At 49.5% G+C, this 13,765-nt stretch overlaps 1 protein-coding gene across 3 annotated transcripts in view; it reads right to left on the bottom strand.

The window, feature by feature from the left end:
* Nucleotides 1-13,765, bottom strand: part of SCLY (selenocysteine lyase) — a 31,416-nt gene that overhangs the window by 7,700 nt on the left and 9,951 nt on the right. For all 3 annotated transcript variants that reach the window (XM_043877520.1, XM_043877518.1, XM_043877519.1), the window contains exons 4-7: nucleotides 10,474-10,654; nucleotides 6,258-6,385; nucleotides 5,911-6,075; nucleotides 4,728-4,834 (exon numbers count right to left, since the gene is read on the bottom strand). In XM_043877520.1, coding sequence (XP_043733455.1) covers nucleotides 4,728-4,834; nucleotides 5,911-6,075; nucleotides 6,258-6,385; nucleotides 10,474-10,654 — 581 coding nt within the window. The remainder of the gene's footprint in view (nucleotides 1-4,727; nucleotides 4,835-5,910; nucleotides 6,076-6,257; nucleotides 6,386-10,473; nucleotides 10,655-13,765) is intronic.

The raw sequence follows: 13,765 nt of genomic DNA, 5'->3' as shown, positions 1-13,765 counted from the left end.
CTCTGTGTATCCTGTACTCAGTTTCCCCAGGTGTTAATAACACTGCAGGCCAGAATCTCAGCCTGGACACTGACAAGATAGAGATGTGGCCACCGCCACAAAGACCCTGCCGCAGCCCTTCTGTAACCATGCCCACTCTTCATCACCCACACCCTCAGCCCCATTCCCTCCTTAACCCCAGAGGACGTTTCAAATTTTGTCATGTAAACTGATATCACAGAGTTTATAACTTGGAGGGCTTGGCTATTTTCGTTTGCCAAAGTCCTCTGGAGGTTCCTCCGAGCTGTTGTGTGTGTCCGTGGTTCCTTCCCCCTCAGCCCTGAGAGGAGTTCCATAGCATGCATGTGCCCCTGCTGTTTAACTGCTCGCTCGTTAAAGGACATCTGAGTGGCTTGCAGTTTGTGGCTGTGATGAATAAAGCTGCTAAACACTTTTGGGTACAGGCTTTGCTTGTGAACACAAGTCTTCATTTCTCTGGGATGAATGTCCAGGAGTGAAACTCCTAGGTTGTGTAGTAGTTGCATATTTTGTTTTTTGTTTATGTATTCTAGGGACCAGCCCTTTGGCAGATGTGTCATTTGAAAATATTTTTTCCTAATGTATAGCTTGTCTTTTCATCCTCTTAACAAAGCATTTTTCAGGACAAAAGTTTAGATGAAGTTCATCAATTTTTCCTTTTATGGATGCTTGTGGTGTCGAGTCTAAGAAAGAACTCTATGCTTAGCTCTAGTTTTTGAAGATTTTCTCCTAAAATTTTTATGGTTTTATGTTTTACATTTCAGTTCATGATCTATTTTCAGTTACATTTCATAAGGTGTGAGACTTGGGCTGATTTCTATCTTTACCTGGGATGTCTAGGTGTTCCAGCAGCGTATGTTGAAAGGCTACCTCATATTAGGGGAATTACAGTAGCTTATATTTTTTGATGAAGTAGTCCACTCTTCATATCAAATTCATGTATGTGGGGTTCTTCACAGCATTCCATTATTCTTTTTGATGTTTGCAGGGCCCACAGTGATATCTTGTTTCATTCTTGATAATGGCAATTTGTTTCTTCTCTCTTTTTTTGATCAGTCTTGCTAAATTAAACATTTGTCAATTTTATTGATGTCTTCAAAGAGCCAGATCTTCAATTCATAGATTTTTAAAAGTGACTTTTGTTCATAATTTCACTGATTTCTGTTCACATCTTTATCATTTAATTCTTTCTGTTTGCTTTGGGTTTGTTTTGCTCTACAGTTTCTAGGCTCTTCAGATGGGAGCTTACTGACCTGAGATGCTTCACTTTATCTAACATATGCACTTAGTGCTGCACGTTTCCTCTCAGCCTTGCTTTAACCATGTCTCACAAATTTTGGTAAGTGTATTTTCCTTCATTTCAGTAATTTGCCCCATGGATTACTCATAAGTGTGTTGTTTCTAAGTGTTTGGAGATTTTCTTATTATCTTCCTGTTATTGATTTCTAGTTTGATTCCACTGTGGTTAAAGAAAACATTCTGTGTAATTTCAGTTCTTTCAATGGCTGAGGTTTGTTTGATGGCACAGAATATGAACTTATCTTCGTGTCCTTTCCGTGGCATTTGAAGAGAATGGGTATCTTACTGTTGTTGGGTAAAGAGGTCCAAATATGTTGATTAGATCCTGTTGATAGGTGTTACTGAGTTCTTCTGTGTCCTGGCCAATTTTTGTCTAGTTGTCTACCCATTGTTGAGGGATGGGTGTTGAAGTGTCCATCTGTAATTGTGGGTTTGTCTACTTTTCCTTTCAGTTCAGGTTTTGTTTCTCACACATTTTGAAGCTGTACTGTTTGTGCATCCACATTAGGATTGCCATGTCTTCTTGGTGAACTGACTCTTTATTCCTTTCACCCTCTGGTAATTTTCTTTGCCCTGGAGTCTCCTTTATCTAATGTTATGTAGACAGTCCTGCTTTCCTTAGATTCAGATTAACATGAAACACTTTTTCCCAACTTGCTATATTTGAAGTGAGTTTCTTAGAGACAGCATATGGTTAGGCCAGTTTTCAAAAATTTATTCTGCCAACCTCTGCCTTTTAATTGATACATTTATTCCATTTACACTCAACGTAATAGTTGATGTTCAGGCTTCAGTCTGCCATTTTATTGTTTCAGTTTGTTCTATTTTTTCCTCTGTTTTCTTTTTTCTACTTTTCTGTGAGTTACTTAAACAGTTTTCAGAAGTTCAAGTAAAGAATAGAAAATGTACCTCTTTATACATCTGTTATTCGTCCCCATTCACAAAATAATCATCGTAAATATTTTTTCCACTTAAATTAAAAAAAAAATTATTTGTTTTTGGCTGCGCCAGGTCTCTGTTGCTGCACAGGGGCTGCTCTCCAGCTGCAGCGAGCAGGGGCTGCACTCTGCCGCAGCGCCTGGGCTCCTCCCTGGGACGGTTTCTCTGCAGCGAGCAGGGTCTGCGCTCTGCCGCAGCGCCTGGGCTCCTCCCTGGGACGGTTTCTCTTGCTGTGGAGCACGGGCTCTCGGGAGTGTGGGTTTCAGTGGCTGCAACATGCAGGCTCAGGAGTTGTGGCACATGGGGTTGGTTGCCCCACAGCATGGGGTATCTCCCTGGACCAGGGATCAAACCCATGTCCCCTGCATTGGCAGATGGATTCTTAACCACTGGACCACTAGCCAAGCTCCCTGCACATACATTTTGAACCACATCAGACAGTGCTATGATTTTTGCTTAGGCTACCAAACATAATTTAGAAAACTCAAGAGGAGAAGGAAAGTCTATTTTATTTACCTATTTTCTTGCTTATCATGCTCTTTTCTCTCTGCTGTTCCAAGTTTCCTTCTTTTACTGTTTCCTTTCTGTGTAAAGAACTTCTTTAGTCATTTTTAGCATAGGTTTTCTGGTGACAAATTCTGTTAGTTTTCTCTTTCATCTGAAAACATCTTGATTCCTTCTTTGTTCCTGAGGATATTTCTGCTGTGTACATGACTCTGGATTGACAGGCCTGCCTTTTCTTTGAGCACTTGGAAAATTTTGCCTTACTTCCTTGGGCCTCTGTGATTTCTGATGAGTAATCCACTGTCATTTGAATTATTTTTTCCCTATAGGTAAGGAGTTGTTTATTTTTTCCTCTGGCTGTATTCAGGATTTTTCCTTTGTCTTTCACTTATGGAAGTTTATTTTTTATGTCTTATATTTCTTTTGGTTTACCCTGGTTGGGTTTTGTTCAGCTTCTTGAATCTCTGAGTTTGTCTCTTTGCCAAGTTCTTTTTCATCCCATCCTCCTTCTCCTCGCCCTCTCAGACCTCAATGAAATGAATGTTAGATTTTCTGTTGGTTCCACAGGTCCCTGAGGCTCTGCTCAATTTTTTTCCAGTCTAATTCCTCTCTGTTTTTTATATTGGTTAATTCTGTTCTTTCAGTTCACCGAGTCTTTCTTCTGTTGCCCCCATTCTGCTGGTGAGCCTGTCCATGGCCTTTTTACTTTGGTTGTTGAAACTGTTTGTTCTAAAATTTCAGTTTAGCTCTTCTCTGTATTTTCTTCTTCTTTGCTGACACTTTTTATTTCTTCTGTTTCAAGTGTGTTCATAATTGGTCACTAAAGCATTTTTATTGTTTTTGCCTTAAAATCTCTTGTTAGACAATTTGAATATCTTTATCACCTCAGTGTCGGCATCTATTGATAGTTTCCTTTCTTTGGTTTAAGGTCTTTCTGGTTCTTAATATGATGAGCAATTCTAAACTGAAACCTGAATGTCTGCATGTTATTTTATGATTCTTGATGTCTGTTAACCCTTCTGTAGTAGCTGGCACTTTCTGACCCTGCTCATCACTGTCAGGCAGGGGTAGACGTCCGGGCTCCCAGCTCAGTCCTAGTCAACATCCGAGAGGAGCAGGCACCTTGCCAGTGATGGATGTGGGCCGAAGCCCAGGTCCCCATGTGGTCCCCGCTGACACCGTGGTGGGGGTGCGTCACTGTGGCGCGGCAGACGTCCTGGCTCCTCACTGGGCCCTGTCTGGCACTGGAGGCTGTGGGCTCCTGTCACAGCGTGTGTGGGTGGAAGTCTGGGCCCCTGGCACCTCCGTGGTGTGGGTGCGGGTGGAGGCAGGTGTCCATGGTGGCAGTGGGAGGACAGCATGTGTTGTCTAGAAGCCTTCCGTCTTGCTAGGTTGTTCTTTCCCTGCCACCAGCTGGGGAGCGGGCTGTTGGGCTTTCTTCATCAGCCCTTTCTGGTGTTTCTAGTCGCTGGCTTCTTCTGCTTTAGTTCTGGAATAAAGGAGGCAAAAGAAACCCCAGGGACCCAGCGCATGTGTGGTCTCTCCCTCTTGTTATCACATTGCTGACAACACGTGTGGTGCTGGCCCCACCTCCATTGCCTGCAAGTCATGAGGACACAGGAGCTTTCAGAAAGGAAGCCAGGTGCTTCCACGTGGCCCTGTGCACCCCCACAGTCAAGAGGGGGCAGCACATCTCAGCCAAGGCTGGGGGGGTATGCAGCGGCCCCTCTATTGTCGGCCGGGCCCAAATAACAGAAGGAACTGGGCTCACTGAAGCAGCCACGAGACAGATTGCTTCATCTGCTTTGACTCCTCCCCAGCAAGACGGCATGCGTGTGAGTCCCACATGCAGAGTCAGCCAGTGGAGCCATGTCGGACTCAGTGGAGGGTCTATCACAGCACTTCCAAGAGGCGGAAGGGCCACGGCGTGGCCAGTGGGCAGACAGCTCGTTCACCTCCTGCCTTACCCTGGCCTGAAGTTCCGCTCTTGTCCGCCTCCAAACAGCATTGGGTACAGAGGGGTGTGCTCACCGAGCCCTCGGACGTAGAGCGCACCGATCCTGGGGCCGTAGAACTGCAAGGAAAAGCCAGTTACTTATCCAACAAGAACCTTCGGGGACCTTCTCCTGCACGTGCTGAGAGCGACACGGAGATGCTCTGTAACGTGAGGGCCCTGCTCTCTGCGGTCTCGTGGCCGGGACCCGTCCAGACATGGGTGCGGGGCAGGCACTGATGCTGGGCCCCAGCTCAGGGGCAGAGAGCACCTGCCAGCCACGGGGGAGGCTGACGGACGGGCTGGAGCCAGAGGTGGCCGAGAGCTATCCTGTGGGCGGCTCCCGCTCTCACAGCCTCGTTTGGGGGAAGTTTCACATGCCGGTGTGTCACATGGGCACACTCACTCCCTTGGGAACCAGCTGGGAAGAAAGTACTGAAAATACTCCCAGTTCTCTTGGCTGCTGGAGAGAGACGCAAGAGCTTCAGAAGGGTCTTCACTGCTAACTATCAGAATTCCCCAGCACAGCCTAGAGCTGAGGGTCGCTAAAACCACACCTTCACTGTCTGAGCTGCCCTGTGAGTCAGATTAGACGAGCCCTCACTGATGAGCCCTGCGTCTTCCGTCCCTGGGTGGGGGTGGGGGTGGGCTGGGAGCGCAGAGAACACTCCGCCGCTGCTCAGTCACCCAGCCGAGTACGACTCCTTGTTGACCCCATGGACTGCAGCCCGCCCAGCTCCTCTATGGGATTCTCCAGGCAAGAATACTGGAGTGGGCTGCCATGTCCTCCTCCAGGGGATCTTCCTGACCCGGGGATCAAACCCGTGTCTCTTACATCTCTGGCATTGGCAGGCAGATTCTTTACTGCTTGCACCACCTGGGAAGCTGCAGAGGACACTCGTCCCGGGCTAAGCCCACCTGAGATCACCCCTCCACCCCCTCCCTCCCCACCTCCCCACCCTCCCCAACCCCTCCACAGCTTGCCTGGCCACAGGGCCACAGTCCGCCTGGCACCTTGACCCAGGGCCTCGCTGGGCAGGCATGCCAGGCACGCCAGGTGAGGGAGGGTGAGTGGTGCCTTGGGCTCTGCTCAGGGGTGAGCCTCACGGGTGTCGAGGAGTCTCCCTGCAGGAGGGCAGGGGGCCAGGCGGACACACCTTGTGCCCCACGATGGTCAGGAAGTCCACGCCCAGGTCCCGCACGTCCACGCGCCGCTTCCCCAAGGCCTGGGCGGCGTCCGTGTGCACAAGCACCCCCGGCAGCCCCCCCGCTGCCCGCTGCTGGTTCAGGGCTCGGACTCGCCGGCTGATCTCAGGCACGGGCTGGAGAGGGAAGAGCAGACAGCGGGCTGGGTCACTCTGATTCCACAGAAATGGAATCAAAGAAATGAGGAGCCGTGAACGAGGGTGCAGCAGAAGTTCCCAGACAAAAGAACAGAGGAAAAGGGGAGGCTGGGCCGGAAGCCCGCGTCCCCATCGGTCTCCCCAGGAGGACAGCGACTCACCATGATGACACCTGTCTCGTTGTTGGCCAGCATGATTGTCACCAAGCACGTGGCCGGGCGAACGGCCGCCAGGATGTCCTCAGCCTCCACCTGCCCGTTCACCTTGGACACGGGGACAAAGGTGACCTCTGAGGAGTAAGACACAAATATGAGGTCAGCCCAACAAGGCCTCCTCTGTGGAACGGGACACAGTGAAAAAAGCAATTTATTGTAAAGGTTCAGAAGACTCTAAAGGAATATGAGCCACCCTTTGTCACCAGGCCCACAGACAATGGCTTGCAGGCTTCACCAATGAGCCTCAGTGGCGGGATCTCTCTGGGGACCCTCTGATCTCCTCTGAGGGACCTGTGAGCAGCTGAGACACCTCAGTTCACAAAAGCATCTTGAGGTGCCAGCAACGTGACCTTCACTCACTCAGTGCTGACCCAACCTTCCTTAAGCCCCTCCTGTGTACTCGGCACTTAGACCCCTGCTACTGCAGGTGGAAGACAGGCAGGGTGACTAAGCCCAAGTTTCGGGTGCAAAATGCTGAAGACAACACACCTGCTTTCCCCTCAAGGTCCCACTGAAATGAGAGGACGGATATATTTCTCAACATGGGCAGCACCTTGTGGACGAGGAATTCTGAGCCATGCCCAGAATACAGAGAGATGGTGGCATCAGATTAATGCCAACAGGGAAAACCCACCCAGGTTGTAGACAGGTGAAAACTAACTCTGTAAAGAGTAGGAAAGGACCTAGAGGTCAGCTGAGTTCAGGGTGCACACGCGGAGAGCTGGGGGAGTGCCGACTGCCAGGGCAGGCAGTGGACTAGGTTCTGACACCCAAGGACCCCCACCCCACTCCCAGAAGTGGGCGGCAGAGGCGCTGGCCTGGCCAGGCAGGCTCCCGGGGTGGGGGTGGGGGCGGGGGGGCAGCAAGAAATGGGTGCTGCTGGTGCCTCCACTGTGGGGCTCAGAGGGGAGCAAAGGAAAGGCTACTCTAGCCGGGAGTTTTGTCTCTTTACTACGTACAGGAGCACCCACTCATCATCATCAACCCTCAGGGAGATGCAGATCAAAACCCACCCATTAGAGCCGCCTGCATACCTGCTAGGACAGCTGTAATAAAAAACACTGACAGCAGACAAACGTTGGCAAGGACCCAGAGAAATCGGAAGCCCAACCCCACCCCAGGCACCACGGTGGGAATGTAAAATGGTGCAACTCAGGTGGAATACAAAGGTTAGAGTTAAACAAGTAGAGCCTTGGAAAGGTGAAACACAGAATTACCACATGACCCAGCAGTTCCACTCCTGGCAGATACTCAAGAGAAACAAAAACATATATCCAGACAAACACCTCTATACAAATGCTCCCAATGGCATTATTCATCATATTAATATCAAATGTTCATCAGCGACGAACAGATAAAATGTGAATATCATTCATCCGTAAAAAGGGAGTAAAGATTGGCACAGGATATGATGCGGATGAACCTTGAAGACACAGTGCTAACTGAAAGAAGCCAATGACAAAGACCACGTATCCTGTGATTCCCTTCACATGGGAGTCAGAATGGGCAAATCTCCAGAGACGACTATGGACCAGCTTGTCCAGGGGTGAGGGAAACAGTTTCAGCTACAAGTAACGAGGTCCTCTGTGGGACGTGAAAGGCATCATAACTGATCGTGGTCATGGTCACACAACTCTGTGAATACACTTTAAAACGACTGAAATGTACACTTCAAATGGGTTCAGGGTATAGTGTGTGAGTTCTGTCTCCATAAAGCGGATGTTAACAGAAACAAACCCGCTGGGACATTGTCCGGGTGGAGGGGTGGGAGACAGGCAAGGTCAAGTCCCCGTTTCACACTTGGGCGTCAACAGACAGGTGCTCGAGTGATAAACCAAGAAATGGAGATTATGTTTGTAAGCAAGTAAGTATTAAAGTGGAAGCAGCTAAAATGATAATACTGAGTGGGAGAAAAATTGAAAGCAAACTCGAGGGGCGGCTGCCTCAGGACTAGCGCTTTGGGGAAGAACCTTTGCTTTTCCTTGAAGCCTTTCTGCAGATCTTTATTTCCATCCCTGTGTGTCTGTACTTTGTAAAAACTTGTGTAATTTTAAACGAGGTAACATGTAATAGTAACCAATGACAATGTATTACATTGCCTTTCCCTGTTACAAGTGAGACAGGGATGAAAAGGAATTACAGTTTAAAGAAGAAAGTCGGACCTGACTTGCTTGAGTTAAAGTGGTCCACTCAGGAGAGATCACAAAGTGAAAACCAGTAATAAGGCCCACGGTCCGACCAAGCAGTTCTGTCCCACTCCTTATCCTTAAGATACAAACACTTTCCCTGCTTCCCCTCGGGTTTCCAGGCAGATCAGGTAATAAGGCGAACGCCGAACAGAAGAGCACTGTCTTATTCCAGGCAGAGTTCAAGCTCAGCTGTTCTGAGAACGATGACTTTTATAAATTAGTTTTTGAAAAACTAGTCTCGACACCCTGTGTCTCAGGATGCCGCATCACAGGAAAAGTGAAGGAAGGACCGGAAGTGACCCCGGCCACTGCCACTGCTGGGCAAGCCCTACCTACCCTCAGACTCCCTGGCAGGGGCACCTCCTGGGGGGCTCCGGACCACCCCTGCCCCTCACCTGGGAGGCCCAAGCCTCCTCTGTGCTGAGAGAAGGGCTCCCAGCAGGAGTGCACTTATTCTTGTTTTTACCACCAGAAGTCATGTCTACTGGATCCTTTTCCTTTCTACCAGAGGGAGGGAAGCCAAGATTTAATTATTAAAATCAAACAATGAAAAGCACGAGTTAGCGTTTATAGGCGTGCTACTAAATATGCATTTACTTATCATACACAAGGGGCTTCCCTGGTGGCTCGGTGGTAAAGAATCTGCCTGCGTTGCAGCAGATGCGAATTTGATCCCTGGGTCGGGAAAATCCCCTAGAGGAGGAAATGGCAACCCATTCTAGTATTCTTGCCTAGAGAATTCCACAGAGAGAGGAGCCTGGCAAGACAGTCCATGGGGATGCAAAGAATTGGACACGACTGACTGAGTAAACTACCACCATACCATTTAAAGAACGCAGAGTTCATGGTGAGCTGGGCTCTGGATTGGGCAAAGTGGTAATTCTTTCCAGGTCTTCAGGTCTTATGAGGCACTGGACTACAGGAGAGTAAGCAAGTTGGCAACCAGGAGGTGGTGTGTGTGTGTGTGTGTGATCACACATAAGAGTCTATGCATCATTTGGTGATAAATGACCAGTTCCACACACTGATAATCATGGGGTGTGTGTGTGTGATCACACACAAGAGTCTATGCATCATCCGGTGATAAATGACCAGTTCCACACACCGATAATCATGGGGGGTGTGTGTGTGTGTGTGTGATCATACACAAGAGTCTATGTATCATTCAGTGATAAATGATCTGTTCCACACACTGATTATCATGGTGTGTGTGTGTGTCTGTGTGTGAGATCATACACAAGAATCTATGCATCATTTGGTGATCAATGACCAGTTCCACATACTGATTATCATGGGGTGTGTGTGTGTGTGTGTGTGTGAGAGAGATCATACACAAGAATCTATGCATCATTTGGTGATCAATGACCAGTTCCACACACTGATTATCATGGTATGTATGTGTGTATGATCATACACAAGAGTCTATGTATCATTTGGTGATCAATGACCAGTCCCACATACTGATTATCGTGGTGTATGTGTGTGTCTGTGTGTGAGATCATACACAAGAGTCTATGCATCATTTGGTGATAAATGATTGGTTACACACACTGATTATGGTGGTGTCTCTGGGTGTGTGTGTGTGTCAGATCACACACAAGAGTCTATGCATCATTTGGTGATCAATGACCAGTTCCACACACTGATTATCATGGTGTGTGTGTGTGTCTGTGTGTGTGATCATACACAAGAGTATGCATCATTTGGTGATCAATGACCCTTTCCACACACTGATCATGGTGGTGTGTGTGTGTGTGTGTGTGTGTGTGTGTGTGTGTGTGTGAGATCACACACAAAAGTCTATGTGTCATTTGGTGATAAATGACCGGTTCCACACACTGATCATCACTTTGTCCCTCAGGGAAAATCTGGAAGCACAGGCCGTGTAAGCGTTGTACCGCAGCACAGCCCGGCGGGCGGGTGCGGGAGGGCAGGTGGTTCACGTGGCCCCCGGGGGGCCAGCGGTCACTCACCGGCCACGTGCTCCTCCCCCAGGTGCTCCAGCGGCAGGCGGATGGAGTCGTGCTCCACGGTGCAGGTGATGATGTGGGGCAGGGCCCCGTCCACTGGGCTGGGACGCCCGCCCGTGTCCCCGTTGGCGGCGTGGACTTTGTGGAAGTGCTTCACCATGGACTGGATTACTAAATTATTTGACTGCAGAGACAGAGCAGAAAGGTTACTTACAGTAACCACCCAAGGGGAGCCATCGAGTAACAATAGCTCTTATTTGTAGTTTCTTTTGTGACTAACGTGGAAAAAAATGGTCTCAAAGAAATTCAGCTCCTGAGCTGCACCTTCTGAAAGACCCAACTACAAAGATCTGGGGGTTTTCAACTTTCAGAAATGTCAGAATTCACTTCTGGTGGATTCTGATTTTTGTTACTGTTGTTAAGCAACATTATACATTTAAAATTTTCTAAATCTGTTAAAAAAGCATATTTTGCCCAGGCACCCCTCGCTGGTGGGAGTGTGAACTGACGTAACCCCTGTTAAGGGCCGCCTGGTGCATTCATCAAATAAGCCCTCTGACCCAGGAGGTCTACTTCCTGGACTTGATCCTACAGCTGCGCTTGCATAGAAGCAAAGCGATGGACGTGAAGTTGATCAAGTGTACAAAGATGAAGCAGCAAAATCTTAGAAGCTTCAATGTCTATCAATAAGGGGGCTTGGTAAATAATTACACATTGTTAGGTGGACACCAAGCAGATGTAACAGCATCGAGGGACCACTCCACAGGCTGACGCCAAAGATCTCAAAAGCACTTGTTAAATGAAAGAAGGTAGCATGCATTGGACGCAGCATCCTCCAGTCTGTATAAAAAGGGCAAGACACATACACATTCACACATACACCCCTCCCCGCCACATCCTTCCTTGAAGAGGTAAAAAAGGAAGGAGAGAAGATAAGAATTATCTACACCTTTAGCTGCATTTGGACTTCCCTGGTGGCTCAGACGGTAAAGTGTCTGTCTACAATGCGGGAGACCTGGGTTCGGTCCCTGGGTCGGGGAGATTCCCTGGAGAAGGAAACGGCAACCCACTCCAGTATTCTTGCCTAGAAGATCCCACGGATGGAGGAGCTTGGTGCAGGCTACTGTCCATGGGGTCGTAAAGAGTCAAGCACGACTGAGTGACCTCCCTTTCCCTTTAGCTGCATTTAAGGCAGAGACTGTCTCTGCAGGACTCGACAGAAACTAACAGTACTGGCCTCCTGTGGGGACAGGAAGTGGATAACTGAGGAGATGGGGTGGGAGATTTTTGTGTTAAATCTTTTTCTCTTATTATTATTAACAGTATTATTGTTCTCATTATTATTATATATGGGCTTCCCTGGTAGCTTAGCTGGTAAAGAATCTGCCTGCAAAAAAAAAAAAAAAGAATCTGCCTGCAATGCAGGAGACCCTGGTTTGATTCCTGGCTTGGGAAGATCCGCTGGGGAAGGGATAGGCTACCCATTCCAGGATTCTTGGGCTTCCCTGGTAGCTCAGCTGGTAAAGAATCCACCTGCAATGCAGGAGACCTGGGTTGGATCCCTGGGTTGGGAAGATCCCCTGGAGACGGGAACAGCTACCCACTCCAGTATTCTGGCCTGTAGAATTCCATGGACGGTATAGTCCAAGGGGTCACAAAGAGTTGGACACAACTGAGCGACTTTCACTTCACTCTTGTTAAATTTAGCATACATACAGAAGAGCACAGAAACGTAAGTTTAATGAGAAAGTATGACAGTGAACATCTGAGTAACAGTAACCTGGATCAAGACAAAAAAACACAGCCCCCACTCAGGGACCCCCCCACTTGCTCTCAATCACCACCTCCCCCACCCCAGCTAACTGCCACCCTGATTTGTATAGTAATCATTTTCCTGCTTGTCTTTACATGTTTCCTTCCTGTGTAAGCATTCCTAACCAATTTTGCTTATTTTGCCTCTTTGGGACCTTCATATGAATGGAATTGAACTGAACTGATCTTTTTCTCAACTGAACATCCAACCTATTCAGGTATCCGAAGGCACCACCTGCGGGAAGGCGGGGGCTGTGCTTGCTCGGTGGCGAGGAGCCCTCACACTGTCACCCGGCGGGGACTGCAAAGGCTCTGAGCGTGTAAATAGGGGGCCCTGGGGGAGAACAAGGCAGCCGATGCAGGGACCCCAAGACTCGAGACGCATCAACCTGGGTGATGAGGAGGAGAGGGTCAGGATGGACAGCTTGGATGCGCTTCTCTGAGTGGCGGGTGGTTCTTTATAGAGCCCCACCCCCTTCTGAGAACACTGCTGCCCACACAGTGATTCCTGGTCCAGAAAGGGGGGCCCCTGGGGGCTGCACACCTCAGGTCAGAGCTGATCCGACCCACCGAGAACAGACGAAGGTGCCGGGCCCTCCCACACTGGCTCCACCTGCAGGTACTGAGGGGTGCAGGACTCTGTGCTGCGCGCCCTGGAGGCGCTGGGAAGGCGGCAGCCTCTGTGGGAACCAGCTGGTCACAACTGAAAATGCACTACGTGCCCTCAGGCCAACAGGCTGCTTGGCACCTGGCCCCAGACGAGATCAAGACGGCTCCATGCGGGCCATCAGGAGTCTGGACCCGGTGTGTGGGGGTGGTCACTGCCCAGGGGCCTGTCAGCGCCCCGCGCCCCTAACCCGGCCCCTCCGGCCGGGGTCAGCTAGTCTCAGGCTGGCACCCTCCGAGCCGCGCCTGGGAGTCCTCCAGCTGCTGCAGGGCACCGGCTGGTACCCTCCACCTGGGACTGCCCCCAGAGACGTGAGCACGCGTCAGTGCTGTTTGGAGGGATGTGTGGGTGATCCCTGGTCTCCAGCTGTCAGGAAGGCTCCACGAGCGGTCCCACCTGCCCTTGGTGTCCACACGCCCTGTTCTTCTCGGGCATGTCCCCGAGCGGAGCAGCTGGCTGACAGGGCACATGGCCTCAGCTTTGCCAGGCGGCGCTCACCCACCTTCCAGCGTGGTTTCCAGCTTGCACCCCCATCTGCCCTGTGCTCGATACCTCCTGCCATTGGCCCTCTTGCTTCTTCCATCCTGACAGGTAGGCAGAGGCACCCATGTTGCTGTTTACCTTTGATCCTGACCAATTATGAGGCTGAGAACCTTTTCCCATGTAGAAACCACAGGGGCGTCTCCTCGGTGCAGGGTTTAACGTCTCTTGCCCGTTTTCTACTGGGTTGTCTGCAGGTGTATTCTGGATGCGAGTCTTTTGTCAGTTACTTGCTGCAAACATCTCCCAATGCCTGGCTGGTCTTCTGATTTCCTT

Source organism: Cervus elaphus, chromosome 20 (genome assembly GCF_910594005.1).
Source record: "Cervus elaphus chromosome 20, mCerEla1.1, whole genome shotgun sequence".
NCBI lineage: Eukaryota > Metazoa > Chordata > Mammalia > Artiodactyla > Cervidae > Cervus > Cervus elaphus.
The sequence above is the reverse complement of the archived record's forward strand: the minus strand, read 5'-3'. Positions and strand labels throughout refer to the sequence as shown.